Source organism: Lineus longissimus, chromosome 8 (assembly GCF_910592395.1).
Source record: "Lineus longissimus chromosome 8, tnLinLong1.2, whole genome shotgun sequence".
In the NCBI taxonomy this organism is placed as follows: domain Eukaryota; kingdom Metazoa; phylum Nemertea; class Pilidiophora; order Heteronemertea; family Lineidae; genus Lineus; species Lineus longissimus.
This window is the reverse complement of record NC_088315.1, coordinates 3,860,780-3,881,155: the sequence shown is the minus strand read 5'-3', so window position 1 is coordinate 3,881,155 and position 20,376 is coordinate 3,860,780. Positions and strand designations below refer to the sequence as shown.

General features: G+C 40.7%; 1 protein-coding gene across 1 annotated transcript in view; it reads right to left on the bottom strand.

The window, feature by feature from the left end:
- LOC135492863 (macrophage mannose receptor 1-like) overlaps nucleotides 1-15,401 on the bottom strand; it is a 35,894-nt gene extending 20,493 nt beyond the window's left edge. Inside the window, exon 1 of the mRNA XM_064779552.1 lies at nucleotides 14,801-15,401. Within this exon, the coding sequence (XP_064635622.1) occupies nucleotides 14,801-14,858 (58 nt within the window). The 5' untranslated portion in view covers nucleotides 14,859-15,401. The remainder of the gene's footprint in view (nucleotides 1-14,800) is intronic.
- Nucleotides 15,402-20,376: the final 4,975 nt, after the last annotated feature.

The window sequence follows — 20,376 nt, the reverse complement described above, 5'->3', positions numbered from 1 at the left end:
AGCAAAGATGGGTTGGCAGCCGAAACACATATAACAGGTTAGACAGGCGCCATCCGTTGGTTTTCGCCGATCTAGCCAAAACCATCCAGCTTCATGGCTTCAAACAGAAGATCTATTGTATTAGGCCTCCAGTTCCGTGGGATTTGTGGTTTATGTCCCCATGCCTTCGCTGACACAGAAGTCATCTTAGCCGTTCTCATCAGGCAATGCTACCACCATTTCCGCTTGATCCATTAGCCTAAGAGGAATGTCTCTGTTGCTTTTATGTGACTGAAAACGCCAACGCTAAGAATACACCCATCTACTAATTGTTTAGTGCCTTTGCAACAATATTGTGCAGGTAAAAGCCACATATTCCTCCTATCTAGTATTAGTTTCGGTTCTTTGACTGAAACATCAACATGCTCCCTTGAGCGATCTACAATATGACAACAATGTAGAATTGTGTTATCCTGGTGTATCGACCAAGGACGGCTGTTCCAGTGAGGTCGTGACCTATCAAAGTGACACTAGTATGACAGAATGCGACAACCTAGGATACGGTATGACAGATAATGTGCAAGCAACCCCTGAAATCAACCCTGTCCAAAGGAGATAAAGGAGCAACACCGTGCCATCAACATCCATTAACATCGTATTCGATCACAACTGTGTCTCTTCATATATCTTTTTACATCAATCAATAACATCTAATAGTGTCAAGTGGTTGAGTGACAAGTTCGTGAACAGTGTGTTAGTTACATAATTATTTGATAACCACGTCATAGGCAATGTAGGCCGTACAATAGATTAAGATTGACATGGCTAACACACCGAGGCAGACAATCACCAATCCATGATGTATGGCTTAGGTACACCGCCGAAGTCTACCCGAGAAGAGACATACGAGATCGCGACTCCATCGACTTGCCCGACCACGAAACCAATACAACATTATCCGACTACTCAAAAGCTATAGCATTGCGAATACATAAATATTGAAACACGATAGAACAAGCACAATCGACCAGAAGACCAGACAACCCACAGAGGGTTTTATTGAAAGACTCCGAGGTCATTTTTCATGTTATATTCAAGACCGCATTATGTTTTCCGCAGACAAAGTTAGAGTCATTAAAACTGAAAGCTTTCGAGAGTATGGGAGATTTACGATATCCACCAGAGATGGCACGTGTCTCGTCATGTTTTCTTATAATGGCCACAAAAACCCATAAATAAACAATTATGTATTGTTTTGGTGATCTCTGATTGTCAAGTGGGAATATTGGATGTACGGCGGTAAAAAGCCAGGTTAGTTTTGGAGAAAACCAGAGCGTCCCTAGTTGAAAGACGTTTAAGTGAATCGAGTTGCCAAAGTAAAGAAAGCGATGGAACCTTATCCAACAAATCAACAGGAGGATGAAGTAATATAGATCTGGGGAACGGAAGTTTCCCGACATCGAAATGAGTCGCTAGGGATATTTTGATCATGTTAAAGACCATATTTTTAAGTCGGGACTCCATAAAACTGAAAGCTTACACCAGTGCAGGAGATTACCGAAATCCATCAGAGATGAATCTGGTCTTATTTTCTTATGATAGTCTCGCAAAGGCAGATCAATGATAATAGTTGAGTGTTATTTGATATATGTGGACAGAAAGTAGCCAGTTCGCGCTGCTGGAAACTGAAGAGTCCCAGTTGGGAGACATCTTAGGATAATTTGATTCGGGTAGCCAAACCACGAAACAAGTGGGCCCTATCCAACTGCTCATATATAGCTGAAAACTTTATCATGACTAGCAGCGTATACACGATCGACCACCCAGAATAGATCAGAAGAACGGACATCCGCCAACTTCGAAATACCCGTTAAGGGGGTTTTGTTATACCATATCGCAAAGTGCGTTGCAATCAACAGACAGCTTATGATTACTTTTTCCATTCCAATTACACCAATATGGCTACACCGTTGCAGAAAAGGTCTAAAGGTCACCAAAGAAAGAGTACAATATGCAGTTCTTTCTCATGATGGATGGAGCACAGATTGTAACATGTTTCATAAATTTATTTCTGCGCTGCTGGTTTGGATTCATGTCAACATCAAGAAGAAGCACCACAACGGCAACATGATAGTAAGTTGTAATCTCTTGTTATGTTTCAGTTGACTAGATTTTGACCATAACCAATTATTAGATTCGCTTTTGTGGCATGGACCCATCCAAGCCCGAAACCTTAAGGTTAACAATATTGGTTATCAAAAATACTATATGTCGTATTCACTTATCAATATCACCGAAGAAATATGATAATAAAGAGATGGAACAAGATCAGCAAAGTTAACCATGTTGGATTTAATTGCCCCGAATAGGCGAGTAAAACGACCAATAAATTATGACACCAAGGTCATGAGAACATATTATCAACAGTTTCGCGAAGGAACTCATATTAATGTTGTTTCGTCGTCACAAAGTAAACATGAAACCATGCCTTGATTAGCAAGGACACGAGGAGGGAGATCAATAAGACATGATATTGGGTCCTGAGAACACTATTTTATTACTATTGTCGCATGAAGTAATGGCTATGACCCCACCGCCGTGTTGTTCTTTATAGCAATATAAACAAGGATGGTAATTCCAGCCATGTCGTGATTAGCCCGACAGTCTGTCGTGATGATTGATGTTCATGAACACGGTGATGGTGCAACCTGCATTCCGATTCAGATTCTCCAATCGATAGCCGGAGAGGCCAGCATCACGCCTAAGTGGGCACTGACAACACAATGCAAGATGGATCACAGTCGATCTCGTCGTGAGAACTCAATCGTGCATTATTGTTCCCGATGGGTGAAAGGAAAAGCATGGAAACCCTCCCTTGCAGGTGAACTGGCCGGATCAATGAGCGCGGGTGAAGCTTATCACATATTTAATACGTTTGAGTGGTTCCTCTTCCTAAATGCAAGTGCTCAGATATTACAGCCTCCCGCAGCATAAGATCAAGATGAATACAGAGACACATTTTAGTGTGCTTTCGAGAAGATTATCACATACGGCGACGATTTCTACGACCAAGGGTCTGTAGGGTGACTGTTATCCTACAAAAACGTTGGGCAACAGGTTGCGAGCTATAGAAGATGTCTGCATTTAAATGATGGAAGAGGTAATTTCTTTTCTACAAGCATCATCTGCATGATGGGGGCATGTCGCAAAGAGTAATGGAGGTTGAACGACTTGGTTTTTTCATCATCTTTAAAAGAGCATAGTGTTACTTTCCCCGCAACGCAGGGACTACTGATCCGCCCACCGTCGAGTTTTGAAATAGAGCTACCATTTTACTCGCGAATTTACGATATCATCTCACAGCGGTAACAGCATACCCTTGCCCTTTAACATGTCTAGTAGAATCGGTGGTTATTATCGATATCGTGAAGTTGTTCCGTGTTGACGTCGAGTACTCCCGGTGTGTCATCAGCGACTTTCGACGACCATAGTCAAAGAGGAAGGAAGATACGGGTTTTGAGGTGCTTCAAGTGAAGATTTTTGCGAAGACAGCGTTCAAAGCATCGTACCCTGGTAGAAACAGATGTTCTTCATATTGGAAAAGTGTCTCACATGAAGCTATTGAGTTGTACTATGAGTGTAAGCTGCGGGTTTTTGACAAGAAAACCCAATTTGAAATAGGAGAAAGAGAAGTGTTCTCATATGTTGTCGATGTATCAGGCTTGTAGTAGTAGTAGTAGTATTGACGGCAAATTCGTTGTATATTTGCATAAAAAGTCAGATACATGTAAGTTGACCTGACAGGTCTTAACGGGTGTGGCGCTGGTGTCGGGCAAAAATCATTATGCTTCTGACTACTGTATATAAAGCTAGGATACGAAACAACGCTTGAAGCACGTGCATATATTGTTTATATAGATTATTTACATGATAGCTTGGTAGTTATTTGGGATAAACATGTCGGTAGCAATAATAAAAGTCACATGTGGTGACCGCATCGTGACAACGCTTCAGGATTCATAGAGCATGTACCATTTGATGGAATCAGCCTCTATATTCAGATTTGAAACTCATGTAGAGCGGGTGTAAATGGTGATAGTATATCAATTGACATACAAAGTGCTAGTAGCTTATGCAGTGGTTTATATGAGTCTTATGACTTCGCCGCTGCCCACGGGGACTTAGGATGTAATATACTAAGCCGCCTTCTTTCGACCAACAAGGTCATTGCTTTTACCAACTTACCTTTTACCAGAAAATAAGAATCACAAAGCTTTTAAGATATCGATTTCTCTAAACCTTCTTCCGTGCCACAGGAAATTTACCCGCTCATTGTAATTATGATATTACTGTGGATCAAACGCAGTAGGAACAGGATAGCATCGTTACAGCAAACTGAGACCATGAATGTTCACCCTTTCACTACATGCTGGATACTAGGGATATTTCCGGCGCAATTCTCAAAGCATGTATTATTTACCAGAACCAAAATCTATCAAGACTTGAGCCATCAATGTTGTGCTCATTCCAAGCTTTTAACTAAACGATCTTATGTCAAATAGGTTTTGAATCACTCTTTAACATTTTGCAGTAGTTTGTCCTGCAGTTGTTCCAAATGTTGCTGTTAGAATTAAATATCATACATCAGCATGACACGGTTTAGTGGAACCCACACGTACAGCTGACAAAATGTTTTATCATGACAGAAAACGATGTCTTTGGCTCCGCTGCGTCTGGCATCGCGTGATGCACGGACTTATCGGAATGCTCTGCCAAGTCCTGCTGTTGTTTGACATGCATTGTATGGCAATTTGCCTGTCGCGTGATGAGACGCATTTCAAGTGTTTCGACATTTGGGAGCGTTTTGACATTTTTGTCGGATTAAATCAATTCTCTAACATGCTGACATGATGATGATGATGATTCAACAGAAAAACGTGTTTCAGTGAATGCGTCGCTCACGAATTGCCACTTCCATTACAGAGTTTGTGAAATTGGAATTAGCAGACAAACATCGATATACGATGTATTGACAGAACAAGGTGCGTTAATGTATCACGCTACAAAAATGGCATTATCTGTTGCAGCGACTCGTATAATGCATCATATAGAAAAGAACATGATTGTCTGCATTCTTTGTCTGTCACTCTATTAACTCATTACAGTATTCTTTGACATCAGTGTCGAATTACTGCAGATAGTCGCCTGATAACGTGTTCCGGCATTAAGGATTTTAACATTTGGCTGCCACGCGGTCATCGTGAGTAGTGATCGAGCAGTCCCTAGAATTCTACAAACTGCTAAAAAATAACCCGGTACTGCTTTGAGCATCATATAATTGACGATAAAAACATATATGAATATCAGAAAGCTTGTCGTTTACTGTTACTGAAAATATCCATATCTCACTGATCATGATTGAATTGACTCCGCATGGGGACTCTCAGAAGTGATATTCTATGCATCAGCAAAATAATGAATCGCGCACAAATTTCAAAGCATGTCGGTAGAGATGATGAATGCGTTCGCGAATACTTGATGGAAAACAGCGATAAGAAATGCCAGCTCAGTGATGCAAGCACGGATTTAGCATTGGCAAGGGATTGATCATCTCTACCATTGGTGCTGCTACAGGGAAAATATAAAGTATATTTGTCTCGCCAATCTCGTTCACGGTAAATTAGTCTCCCGATTACTCGATTCAAGTACATGCTGTGATCAATGATCGAGCTGCTTTGCCTGGAATTGGGGATATCTCCGCGGAGACAAAATATTGCACGAGGCTATGTGATAGTTACGGTGTGCTTCGATTAAAGAGCAGTACTGACGTCATACAGCTTACCCTTTCCGTTCCTAATGGCAATAAATTCTTGTTTTTAAAAACAAATACCGGTAATGCCTCCAGTGGATTTGTGTACTTACTGACAGTTGTATTTTCTTGACGGCCATTATTGAAAATTTCCAGATACTTCATACTTCGTCGTTCGTAGATGTTCGTAAGGGTATGCGAAACGGGGCAAGTGGTAATATTTGCCTAGGACTGCAAGGTATTATAGAGAGTTCAGACATAGCATCTTCTGAGCCTAAGTATATGCGATGGCATGAATGTGATGAGTGGCTTAGCCTGTCAATCGCAGATACGAAATGAATTGAAAAAGAAATCGTAGTGTGGCATTAATGTACACGTAAGGTATGGCAAAGACGTTTACTCGACTATTGACACTTTGGCTACTGGCCACGTACATGTAAGTATTCGAAACCATGATCGCTCGCTCACAACCATTTATCACGCGCCCCACCCGTCCATTAAATATAAGATTATCTATACTGGCTCATCTATCATATTAAGTATAGATTAAACCATACTTGATCATATAGACAAGTCCATTGACTTTAATGGTGGTGTATATTTATGTTTGCCGAAACACTTTTATGCTTTTCAAACGTTTAAAAACCTTTACATATTTTCTTAGAGGGCACAACCTTTAGCATGGAGTCGCGGTCGCTTCAAATTGTACGCAATCTCATTCGACACACCACGAAGACGTTTCTGGTTTCGCTAGCGCTTCTAGCTTCTAAAGATTACCAGTCACTGTCACAGAAAGTATCATATACACATTAGTGTAAAGTCTTTGGAACTATGATCCGCTTACTTCTGGTATCATGGGGTCGACAAGCAGAAAACATTGGCTATGGGTAATCACAGAAGCCAACATTTTCAAAGTCTGACAATACGTTCGTATCTGACTCTATACTACATCTATAGTTTCATTTGCTTACGAACGTGTCGTCTTACAAATAAGGTTATTTTTACCATAACATGCATGTACTATTATCTGCATTGTTATGCCAGCGAAAATCAATTTCTTGATATGAGGCTACTACACTCTCACAGGCAAAATGTTCTTATATAAAATTCATTTAAGTCTAATTTTATGTAAATTTTACATAAATGTTATATAAAAATTATATTAGATTTGGCTATAGTAAATTTATATAAAAATCAGTATGAAAATTTTTAATAAATTTTATATACCGTAAATTTTGTAAAAAAAATTTATATAAAATTTATATAAATCTTACTCGCAAAATTTTGCCTGTGTATAGAAATGAATGTTTTGGGGCTTTATAGGTTTTTCGGACAACACAAGTACATGTCTTCACCTCGTGGAGGTTTTTTAAGTCAAATGAAAAACCATAGTAAAATTGTGAAAAAAAACTCTGAGGTTTTTTCGCATTCTCTCTTTGGTAATGAGCGCTGTGTTTTACCCCCTCCCTCGACATAATGCATTCCGACAATCTGATCAATGCCCTGGAGCTATGAGCGCTGTAAATTCCGAATGTTGCGTATGCAGTCATGTACCCGGCATATCAGTTAATGATCTTCACATTGCGAAATCACCAGGATGACATTAAGAGATCAGCAATAAGCCATCATGGTTTATGTTACCGCCTTTGGCTCTCGATGTCACAATAGTTTAGTTAAACAGCTGTGAGAAGCAACTCGCGATGACTGTTCTAATAAGTGTTAACAGAATCATACGCTCTTATTGCCATCCTCATCTTAACATGACACATGATGCCGCGCTACGGAGGATTTTCTGCGCGGTAATGCCTGGTATGTTCAGATTCATAGGAAAAATCACTGCCTGTTTCTGCGAATTCTTCAACGAAATTTATTCGCTGGGAATGATAAGAGTTGAAGAAGTTACATTGATACTTTAAAATTCTAAGCCTGTGATAGACAGGCATTTCATCCAGCAGAACCTGTAGCCTACCCTAACGCTGCGAAATCCAAAATTATCGGCGTGTTCTAGCTGATTCTATGGCATTGTGAACATATAATGCCCATTTGTCTATCAGGTGTTCCATCAAAAGTGACCCGGCCAACACGTAAGTACTTAATCTGAAGTGTGGACTAAATTACACAACATATAACATAGCTGATGTCGCCCAATGAGAAGACAGTAGAACAATGGAGCTAAGGCCTACGCGAGAGCGGGCTTTGTTTAAGGACAATAGCTAGTGCAGTACATTGGGCTACGCTTGCATTCTAAGGGCAAAAAACGAAATGCAAAAGACAAGTCCTCCTCCCGTTAAGGTCGGTTAAGAGAAAGAGCGCACTAGTTCATAGCGCCTGACAGAAGGTTTATTTCAAGATGACTGACAATGACTGAAGGTTTATTTCAATATGACTGACGTGGATTTTTTTATCTTGCACAGCGAACCGTATGAAACTTGATATTCAGGTAACGTTAAACTTGACATTTGATTTAAACGAAGCTAATTATTTTGCTAAAAATGTCACCAGCAGATGCGATGAATATGTATAGAAATTGACCTCCTACCGTACGAAACGGTCAGTGAGTACTAGTGACCAGCCCCCCCCCCCCCCCCCCCCCAAACTCTTGCCTTAAGTCTCCTTTGATGCATATGTTGTAGTTATGTGACACTTCCGTTTGTTATTATGCACTTGAATATAATATATCACAAGGAAGTTAAATACCACTGGAGGTTTATACCAATTCCCATGACATGTTGACATCACAGAATCTGCATTCCGGCGAAAATAACCGAAGTCACATCCGTAATGTTCTTGCTCACTGTAAACTGATCAACAACTGATCAACTTTCACCAGGAAAAAAACACGGTCTGCTTGGGGCCATGTATAAGAAGGATGTTTTTGCCCGTGGACTTCCGTTTAGACAGGAAAAGAAAGGAAATTGTTGCTTTGGCGACAAACAGACCTTTCCGTTGCACTTAAGAAGGGATATCGGCAGTGGATGTGTTGACAATTTCAAATTTGGTTCTCCAATTAAAGCGCTTCTTCTACGCGATTTGCCCAAAAGCGCCGTGACCAGCGGCAGTATTGTCATGTTACGATCAGGCCGGCCTATTTCTTGTCATCACTAGATAACCGGGGACTGCACCTGTGATTGTATGGCCGCACCCTAATCTGCAGGGGTTTTAACAAAACACAACCAATCGGACCAATAGTGGCCGTGGGGTCAAAAGGGTGCCGCAGCAACAAACGAAAAAAACGCGAGAGTTATTTACACTTGGCACAAAGAGGGAACACAAAAAGTTTCAGGACTTTTTTTCGGTGATATTGGCAGAAGGCTTATGCGATAATTGTTGAAGGAAGTTTCGGATGCGCACCGGATGATGAAGAAGCTGAGCGGCCAAACCCTATCGGAAAATGATAATGTCTCTATATTAAACAGGAAGTGCTCAGGATGCACAAACGTGTCTGGATTGGACAATCTTACACAATTTTTTGCAAGACATTATAAAACGTGTCGTATTGAAATGTTGAAAAATATGTACTAAAATACACACAATCATCCTCATTGATGGTTCTACCATCTTCTAACAAAACCATTTAAGCATACTAACACACACAAAATACACTAGAATAGGACGGATTGGCTTCCATGGTGTTGTAAAGGGGAAATAACGTTATACGGGTATGGTCAACCCACGACCTTAAGGAATCACTAGCGATGATGGTTAGTTCGAATATCCATCCATACTACCATGCTACTCTGACAGCCCAGTCTAACCCAGCCGAGCCAAACCTAGCATCACACCGTACCAACATCCTAATGGAACTGCTCTGCAGTCCATAGCTCATTGCTATCAGTACCTCATTGTACTTTCATCACTGTCCATCCCTGATGGAGTTCACAGTCCCTGACCATGTGTCAATTTATGATATTGTGCTGTATTGAATCGCTGACAGTCAGAATGTGATTAGGATAGGACTGATTAGATTGCTCCATCATTGGTATGCATTGATTGTTGGTGGCCGAGACGTTAATAGACATCTTGATTGGTAGTCTCGGTAATGTGTATTGACCTCCAGTAGGAACCATTGCCCGGCAAGACAGCTTTAGTATAGGATAGGACCTTGAGGAACGAAGTGAATGTAAATTTTAAGGGTAGGAGTTGGCTCTTTGTTTTCCAGAGAATAGACTCCCACCCTTTAAATTGGCATTTGCGTCATTTGAAGGAGTTTTAATTGGTTTAGGACTTCAAGTTCTGGAGAAAGTGGTGGTGTCTATGATCAACCTTTAACGTAGTCGATGTCCGGGGTCACAGCATAACCTCTAAAGAATTTCATCTGCAGTTGAATCTCCCGCGACCAAATAAGAACCTTCATGAGCTAGATGGTCAATATCGCACCATGCTGTACAATTACAATCAACACCATATGTCAATTTATGATATTGTGCTACATGTATATTGAATCGCTGGTCGTCAGAATGTGATCAGGATATTACTGATTAGATTCCCAAACCATCAGTATAAATTGATTGTTTATAGTGGCTGAGACGTTAATCGACATATTGATTGCTAGTCTAGATAATGTCGTGGATTGACCATAAAAACACCAACAGACAGCGGGCGTAACACACTCAGCCAACCCAGTTTTCAGGAACACATCTTCATCAGGCAAGAATCCTGATATATATTCAAAGCATGTATGGGCACTTATTGGTAATTCTCGGTGGAATCACTTGCAACGAGAGGAGTTTTTTTGGAGTGGGTGTCAGAGTGTGCGCGAACCAGATATCATATGTCGGTGATATCAAGCCATTTGACGCTGACTATACTGCTAGCTTGGACATCACATTGCAACAAAAAATGCAATAAGACTCATTGAAAATGCATCAGTAACCCAAGTTCAGCGATTCAAACTGGTTTATTGGCGATAAATTGGAACAAATGCTGGTCAAGTTGCCTTTTTCACTGGTGTGGATCCTTGAGCCCCATTTTCGGAACTTGTCAGCTCGCTTGAAAGACCTATTTTGTTAGTCTTAACACCTTCTGAGCTTGCCCCCTCCCCGCCCCCTAACTTTCAAAAATGTTTCTGCGGCTGTGCCTTTGATACTGAATTATTATACTGAGCAGAAGTATCGATACTTGCCACCGTTGAGCACCTTGATACTTGCCAATGATGAGCACCATCAGCATGAAAATGCGTATCATATCGTTATTGTATAAAGCATCAAAAGGATAAGATTATCCGATTCTTTCTTCATGCCCTTTAAGAAACGAGACACGGTCTTAGAAGTTTTATAACCCCAGCTTAGAAGCGTGTATTTAGAGGTAGTAATAGTGTTTCCGTGTCACATATGTTCAGATAATACCTTTGTACACTGATATTAAGGAATCCAGATAAAAATGCTTTCTCTCTCGTCTTTGTCGTGCGCAATTTCCGGGTCGTGTCTCATGAAAAGCTTCCTTATGAACACAATGTTGTATTAGACCAACGCAAAACCTGTTCAAATAAGCTAACCGACCGTCACAAAATCCTCCCTGAACGAGATGTGTATATAAAACGTTTTTAATGCTGACTAAAGAAAATGACGGTTATACAACATTCGCTTACGATGCTTTTGGGAACTAAACAGTTACGCGTACACGCATATTTGATGAATCGAAAAGCTTTGATTTAAAAATTGAATGAACAATGATACTCTATTTAATTGAGCAAGATGATGGCAGCATACTTAAGGCTCGCAGCGTGGGGACAGGACAGGTGGTATCGGCTATCGCAGGCCCAAACCATGTAAGTCGCCCTTTGGGCGTTATCGGTTTGCAACCACCAGGTCAGAGGTACTGTTTTTACAGTAACAATGAAAAGATTGTCATTGCATTCACATCAGATACCGTTTTCACGACGCACAGAGCATACTCTAGTAATCAGATAATATCGCAATCATATCAGAGTGCCCGCGTAGAAAGTGCCACCAAAATGACCAGTCGTGCTTCGAGTGAGTTTCCTCTCCCGGCTTGTTCCTGACATGACACACCACTCTTTCTCATAAGTTATTCCCGGCCTATGTAACGATTGGACCGACTTCTATCCCTCAATATAAAGCTGATAAAAACTGCAGCTCTGAGTTTCAGACCGAGTGTGTCGTAGCTTGATAAGGGATGACAGACTGATAATGAAATCAGAGGATGATCTCCCCTTGTCATATGATGGGGCTAATAATACACCACAACAGCGCTAGTGCACCTCATCAAATTAACGATGAGTGAATATTTCATCAGACTCTGTGTTCGTATTGAGCTGTTTGCCCACGAAAATCAGTCGTGGTTCTGAGATGCCGTCTCGTGGTTGGCCCTTTTCTTACTGCTGCTCGAATGGCCGAGAGGTGTATCGTACAGTCTCGTGCCTCGCAAAGACACCTTGGGCCCTGGGGTCATTCGCAACGAGTTAGGAAATCCCCCTTCTCTGGGCTACAGGCCATGGACAACGCAGTGCCACTTCGCCAAAGCCACTACGCTAGCGCAAGCAGCAAGATTGGCAAAAGTGGAGGATCATGTTGACAGCAACAGAAAATACCTTAACTCATGGCACCAACATCAACCTAAAGACCTCGATCAGCTTTTCATTTGTTTGCATTAAACTTAAAGGCAGCAATCCATGAAAAGGGCATCATACCGGACGAAATTCCGATTATTTTGAAAAGTTCGCCTTAAATGTCTTCCCATCCGGGACGCCAAGTGACATTTGCCATGTTAATAATATAGATGTATCATCTTCCGCTATACCATTAAGTTGTCACAAGAGCTCTTGACTACCTCATCAAAATAAATAGCGACAGCCTGGTACTCGCCACTTGAGCCCTTTAGATTACTTATTCATCTACTCCGGATGTAATATCGTTTCATTCGAGAAAGCCCCGCGTTGGTTGCAAATGTCAATTTAGATGTGAATTGACAAGCGATTCAGTGAATTAGTTTGAAGTCGTGCTCTGAGCGGTTAATGTTATGCAAACCTTAAATAGCGCTTGAACAAAAACTTAACTGTTTACGACAACCCATCAACATCGTACTGGAATAAGAACAAATGCATCCCACCATAATGATCATAATGATAATTTTTGTGAGTTGGAAAAAAAATACGGCTCCGACCATTAGACCTATGATTGAGACCGAAGTCTTGTACCACTGCGCTTTTTTATGCCACAGCCACAAAGGCGCCACTTGAGCCCTGGAGACAGACTGACGTATTCATCTACTTCGGATATTGGACAAGCTAACATTCCATGTTCGTGACAGCCTGGTGAACACGACTTTTCGAGAGCCATTAAGGCCGCTTTACACATGCAACTATTTTTGAGAAACCTCCTACAGCAATCGAGTGAAATGTGACTGACAGTCTACCTAATTCGAAAGTTTCAAGTATGAACTAGTCAAGTAACACGTAGAAGCCGCCCGTTTGCGGGGAAAACATGCACCACTTTACGGGGGTTAGGAGAATGTTTGTTACATTAAGGGATTTTTAAAACGGTTTGGAAAAGAACTTTACTGTTGGCAAATCTGTTCTGCTAATGAGCATTGGCCAAAGTATTTGACCCAGCGACACTGCCACTGCTGCATTGCTACTACATCAGTACACGGCGTATTCCTCATGCATGTATGTACATACTTTGCTCAATGATCGCTCTATCGTGACTTCACTTTACTGCCGAGATTGATCTTTGGAATTTAGAATTCTTAAGTATGATTGCCAACGTCTGCGTTCTATTACTAACTATGGAAGACGAGCTGCATTGAAAGATAAAATGTCTTTTGTCTGTTCCTCTTCAGTCTTGTCAGTACCTTAGTTCGGATTCGAAAACTATCAGAGCCCCCTGAAGTCCTTTGATGGGTTTGAAGCATAGCGCTCGAGAATTTTAAAAAATCTAACCGACATTTCAATTTAGAAATTCGTAATCTTATTTCGACTAATCAACTGAAGGGTAATTCTTTGCTAATTTGAAAGCTTTTTCCCAGGGGAGGGTCGTTCGTGCCCCGACCCTCTTGACTACGCCTATGGATGAAATCTTGAGTCTGGGATTCCTGAAACACCAGACCTGCAACACCGCAACATGTACATTAATACACGGCCTATTCCATATGCATCTATGCACACACTTGACTATCGCACTTGTTAACTCAATGATCTTTTTCCGTCGAGCCTTCCCATCACGGCCGAGATTGGTATTGACTAGCTGCCACTCTTGGTATCCTTAAGTATGCTGACGACCGCAAATGGCTAATTACTGGACTAAGTGTTGAGGTTCGCTAGAAATGGACTTTCTATTTAAACATTTTAAATGTTAAAGACATCTATGCATATTTTTTTTAAACATTGCCACGCGTGTGTTTAGAAAGGGTTGATATTTTTAATCGTAATTTGTGAAGAAAGATAATTTTATGGGTTCAGTCGATATTTCAGATTTTTTTCAGAATGACCCCTTGCCACTATTTTGTTAGGTATTTGCATGCATTCAATGCAGTGGGCTTGCAGCACTTGCATGCTATGAAATTCTCTTTAACAAGGAATTTTATTTGCATCAGTAAAAAGATTTTCGAGATATCCGACCTGTCGTTTCCGCTCCGAAAAAAAAATTCAAAAATATGAATATAAACTAGATAGTACTGATTATTTTAATATTCTAAATATTATTCTCAAAAGCATTACTTTAAAAAGGCGAAGGCTCAACTAGTTCGGTAATGTTCGCCGACAAGACTCACTTTGAAAGACCAAGAATCTTTCGCTGGAGGGAGAAATTGAGCTAGACTGAGGAAACATAGTTGGACAACAGCAAAGAGTGAGCCGGTATCACAACACTTCAACTTTTCCCGATAGCTTAAAAGTCTGGTTACTCTGAGCTCAAAAACTAATCTACTTGGGCATACATCACTGCTGCCAGCAGCCTTGTGCATCTTGGACCTTAGGTCAGGGGTCTTAGCAACGAGAGTAGCAGTAACGATTGAAGACGTTACAGTAGTTGGAGCAGTAGTAAATAGACTTACCTATTAGGCTCGACTGAACTGCCAGGACAGCAAACAGTATCGCTAAAGTAGTCTCCATGTCTGAAGATAATCCCTGAGAACCTTCTTCAGATTAATGGCAAATAATGGTATCAATAATCACCAGTTAAAGGAAACCACTTGTTCAACTCACGAGTTAAATGAAACCACAATCACTTATAACTCAGTACTCCGTTTTAGAGTATACCACTATTTCATTTAGGGTGACACCACCACTCAGCTGGAGTGTATCCTAATGCTTGGCGATATCAACCGAAATAATTACGAAATAATTCAATGGTTGACGATCCATTTAACGCTGTTCTTCGCCTGTCATATATAAATGACTTCGAAACGCATCGCAATCGACCTTGCACTCCTTCTTCACTGGTGTTCAATCAGAGCGTATCTCCATAACACGGTGACTGCTATATCTCGTGTTGGAATTCAAAGGTAAACCTGGTGGACCACACCCGCTCTTTCGACTACTATTACAAGTCAGTGTCTTTAGTATTCCAAGTCAAACGTTGTGAAGATTTCCCCGAACACCCCTCCAACAGACAATTTATTTCGGATGCTGGCAGCACGAGTGCGAACCGTGATCTGTTCCTAGATCGATACATTCTTGCTAGTCTAATCCAGGAGGCTTCGCCCGTGTCATGCTGGCGACATGACTTCCCTCGCCAATGAGCGCTCGCCACCAGTCGGCGACACACCGCCAGGATAAATCCGTAAGAACTGATTTTCACTATTTGTTAACAGCGCGTGCAAAGAGCCTGAATTAGCACTTTTAGACAACACTGTGAGTCGATTTCAGAAAGAAGCAAATGGTGTTATATTGTATCATATGCTGATTCAAGATATTTGGTTCTTATACATCTAGATTGCATCTCAAAACTGCTTGTAGAGCCCAGCGACAAAGATCGGGTGCGTTCAAGTTTACTGATGATCACAAATTTGGAACTTGAACTAGAAAAGATACATTTGAAAGGACGCCATCATTGTACAGTTGACACTAAGCTGTCTTCTCTCAGCGCACTGCAGGTGAAGATACATCTTCCACGTCTTAGAGGGCTACACTCAACGAAGGTTGGGTGCGTTCAAGTTTACTGATGATCACAAATTTGGAACTTGAACTAGAAAAGATACAACTGAAAGGACGCCATCATTGTACAGTTGACACTAAGCTGTCTTCTCTCAGCGCACTGCAGGTGAAGATACATCGTCTACTTCTCAGAGGGCTACACTCAGCGAAGATTTGATATTTTCTGCGTTGATGATCCATGTCGATCTACCGGCGATTCGCGTATTATCCATCCTTCAGAAAGGTAAAAGGAGAAGACTTTAGGATTGATGTTCACCGAGTCGGCATGCTGAGACCCTGAACCAACTGAACATGATCTGAAAAAAGTGATTTTGTTCGGGTGATCATCACCAGATACCAGCGTTGGGTGACAGTGCCGTGTACTTATTTTCATTTGCCCACCCGACAGTTGTAATGATACTCTGAAAACTTGGCATGCTTGGAGGGGAACCAGCGCTCGGAGACACCACATCCAATTTCAAAGTTTTAGATAAATGCAACGATCAAATCTTTGAGATTATGTGGATTAGAAATAGATATGTCACTTTCAAGTTATAACGTGGTATAAAGGGCCGACTCGTATGCCGCATTAATGGTGTCTAACGTATCCTTCATCCGCCTATACGTGTAGAGTTTAGCTCTTTTCAACATCAACTCCTCAAACTTGTGATATCTCCTATTCAACCGTTTTCAATGCGGTTTCCACAATATTGTCGCACATTTTGTTATTGGTATGATCATTGAGACTAAAATTATGTACATTATTGTCTTCATTCAGTAATCGTCGATTAACAAAAGGTCCTATACAAAATAGATTTCTTGAAAAAAACCACGAAATATTAATGGTATTGTATATGTCGTACAGCAAAAATAAGACCGTACGGGCAGATTTACTTTGAAACATCATATTACACACATACGTACATAACCATTAATTACAAACTACATGTAGTTATGGACATTTTAATAGCAAAGTATGGATATCGCATGTGAGTCAACTTTTCGTTAAATTGCTGGTCGTTTGTATTAGTGTATTTCACATTCAGCTCAGTTGTTGCAAAATAGGGATATGCTTTGGGAATGCTATAGGATCAAAGGAAACAAGGCAGTAACCAGACACAATGTTGAAAGAATAATGTACCAAGTGTGTTGATACATGTACAATGCACACATCTGTGAGATTCTTTGAAATTTTAAAGATAAATAGAAGACTACGGCAGTTTATTTTGCCGATTCAAAGAATAGGATCAAAGCACTATAATCTGCGCATTTCCTTTCCTTCCTACACGAACGCGTAGATAAAAAAATGGTCGGGTGTCTGATGTTCCAGAAAGATGGCTAGTTAGTGTAGCATTACACGACCTATCTGCCCATCATAATAGCTGTTCATCGCAAGAAAAAAGTGCAATTGCAGTCAAAGAGAGTATCATACCTGGATAGGATGTATCTATGTATCAAATGTATGAGAGGAAGGACACTTTGTCCTGACATATTCGGTGCCATGAGACATACATACCGTCTGTCATTCTTTGAAATAAGGGGAAAAGTATTTTTTATGATTAGGAGCGTTAACGGACAACTCAAGTTATTAGGATATTTGGTTCGTCAACAATGGCAGTACATAAGCTGCTTAATTCTTTGCCTACTGTTGTCAGATTATGAGACATGAGAGGCATATATCATGTTTAATATTATTTCAGGAAGGGGAACTGTTGTCTTGATGTATTAAAGGACCATCAAATGAAAGCAGTAAAAGGAATATCAATACGAGTGATACACATCGGACTTGGTAAGCTCAGATGATGTCATTTCTGATATCTGGCGCCAAACTTTATACCAAGTAAGTATTCAATAATCAACAATACACAACAATTTTTTAGACGAATAATCTTTATTGATTCGCTCTGTACATTAACAACATGATACTGTGGACAATTTATTGGGAATGCATAAATGGAGGACTTTGCAGACTCGGTTAGCTCTCATTGATGGTGTTATTATTGACATCTAGTAACAAACTCACCAAGCATTCAAAAATCAACAATATACAACTTTTTTTAAAGTTTAATTTTATTGATTCGCTCCGTACATAAATAACTTGATGCTTTGGACAATTTATTGTAAATGCACGGATGAATAATTTTCCTGATAAGTTTGATAATGACACCATCAGAGCTAACAAAGTCAAGTATTCAAAAATAAATACACAACAAAGTTTGAAGACGTGTAATTTTTATTGATTCACACAGTACAGTAAAACATGATTGTTGGGACAATGTTATCGGTAATGCACTGATGACAGCAAAGTCATCCTGTGTAGACGATAGTTTGCTGGTTGAAGGGTGTCTGTACAAAAGGCTTGTATGACGTGCAATAGGCCTATAGAAACAGACGCACCAAAACCGGCTAACTACTTCCTACCATGGAGGTATACCTCCATGTTCCTACACATTGTGTATGTCCGCATTGTCAAATGTCACAGCACGCACTGGGGGATAGGCCGACGGTAAGCTGGCCTTACACTATTTTCTGGGCCCTTACGTCATTGTCGACCGCCACCTCCCGCGCCTGAATGATTCCGCTTAGCTTATTCAATACAAATGCACAAATGCCTCCATGAAACAATGGCTTAGTTCAAATGATCAAACGAGCTGCTCAACTCTGCCGTGTTAGTCTTCTCACTTACAATAGATTCAACGAAGCAGATAGCCAAGTACATACAATTGTGAATAACAATTAATGACGCATGCCTGTTTCTAAGTAACCGCCCGTAGTTTCACAATTTACTCTCTTTCTTCAAGTCGGGGTAATTTACCGTGAAGCATGGCTTAGGAAGGCAGTGATTTATATTGTGTGGACTATTTGGTCTCACAAATTAGTCACCCACATCAGTAATGTCATGGATCTATAGCACTATGGTTCGTGATGTTATTGCTGAAACAGGACCGTTCATGTACTAGTTGTAACGTTTTTACTTCTTCGCTGGGTTCAGTAGCCGTATAGCTTACTTCGGATGTGATAGTTCTCCATTAACAGGATGCGAACTTTCACCATAACAGAGTAGGACAACCCTTCTCCAACTCAACTTGGTTTTCTCCTGTTCATGGTTACCATGTTGGACAGGTTTCGCATATTCCTAAAAATATCTTGTTCCCCTGTGGGACTGAATTAACTTCCAAAACAAAACGTCTAACATCGCACAGGCATCATCATGTTTTGCAAGAATGCATAACCGATTTTGAAAATTTGCATGAGACTATTTCCGACTCGGGATAATGAACCAAGTGCAAAAGCCGGATGTCATTCATGTTTTTGTTGCTAATTGATGTTCACTAATTGGTTACCTTGGGGAGTGCTCTGTTGATATTTCGCTCTCTCCGGTACCCATTAGTAAATGTGCATTTCCTTTCCGTTTAAATCAGGGTATTAATCAAGAGAAGGAGCATGAAGTGATTGTCATTAATGGATAACGAACTCACTCTTATCGCTGGAGGCAAAAGCGGCATCACAATCCATCTTCAGTAAAACCTCTCGGAAGCCAATATCCTGAAATAGGTCACTGCTACACATTTTAAAAGTACCCCATGAGCTACAGGAGAAGAAAAGCAGGGACAATTAGATTCTCAAGATTCTTAGATTCTCAAGATTGGTAGCGGTGGTTGTTGATTTTTAATTTTTAAAGCGCAATTTATTCCAAAGCAACTTCCAGGAATATTGTGATGTGAATGACAAACTACTGAAGATAGTATAGGAGGTTTTTACAAACGTGTTCTCACAGCATCTTTCATTTCACTGGCAAACTTCTATGGTTTGCATATTTGCGTTGGCTGAAAAATCCTGAAAGCTTTTCCAAAAGCTCAAGAACCCTTGGTAACCGTCGGCCATTGCAGTTCTTGCATTTGGCGAATACTTCGTAGTGTACAGTTGGCGTTAGTCTGTGGCGTCGGCATACTGTCAAAATGCTTGATTTCTCATCCTATATCTGCCTCGGCTTCACCTAGAGAGAAACAACTCTCCAGCCACCTAATAAAGGAGCAATCTGACATGACTGCCCCAAGGGACACTCGTCACAAAAATCAGACAGCCAAGATCAAAATTTTCCTGCGTCGACACAGATTGCGACTGTGGCGATATGAGATTCATTACCACTGAAGGTTCCTGCGAATGCCAGAGAGTCACCATTGATTTACATTGAAAGAAAGGGGGAAGTGATGGGAACTAGGGGGCCAAATTAGTCGTCGACAGGTGCCTAATATGCGCTGTTAGAGGACTGGGAATAGATTCGATGTCCTGTCAGACCCCTACCAGCGATCTCTTGTAACATAATCTGACCTACCTTGCTCCTGTCTGCAGACTTCCTTTAACAATACAGTGTAGATACTTTGATACCAGACTGGGTTCTTCCTCAGAACAAAATATCTCTCCACTTCGGTCTTCAAAGTAACGGCTGTTGAGCTTATTGTTGGGAACTCTGAAGTTGGGAAATCTACTGCTT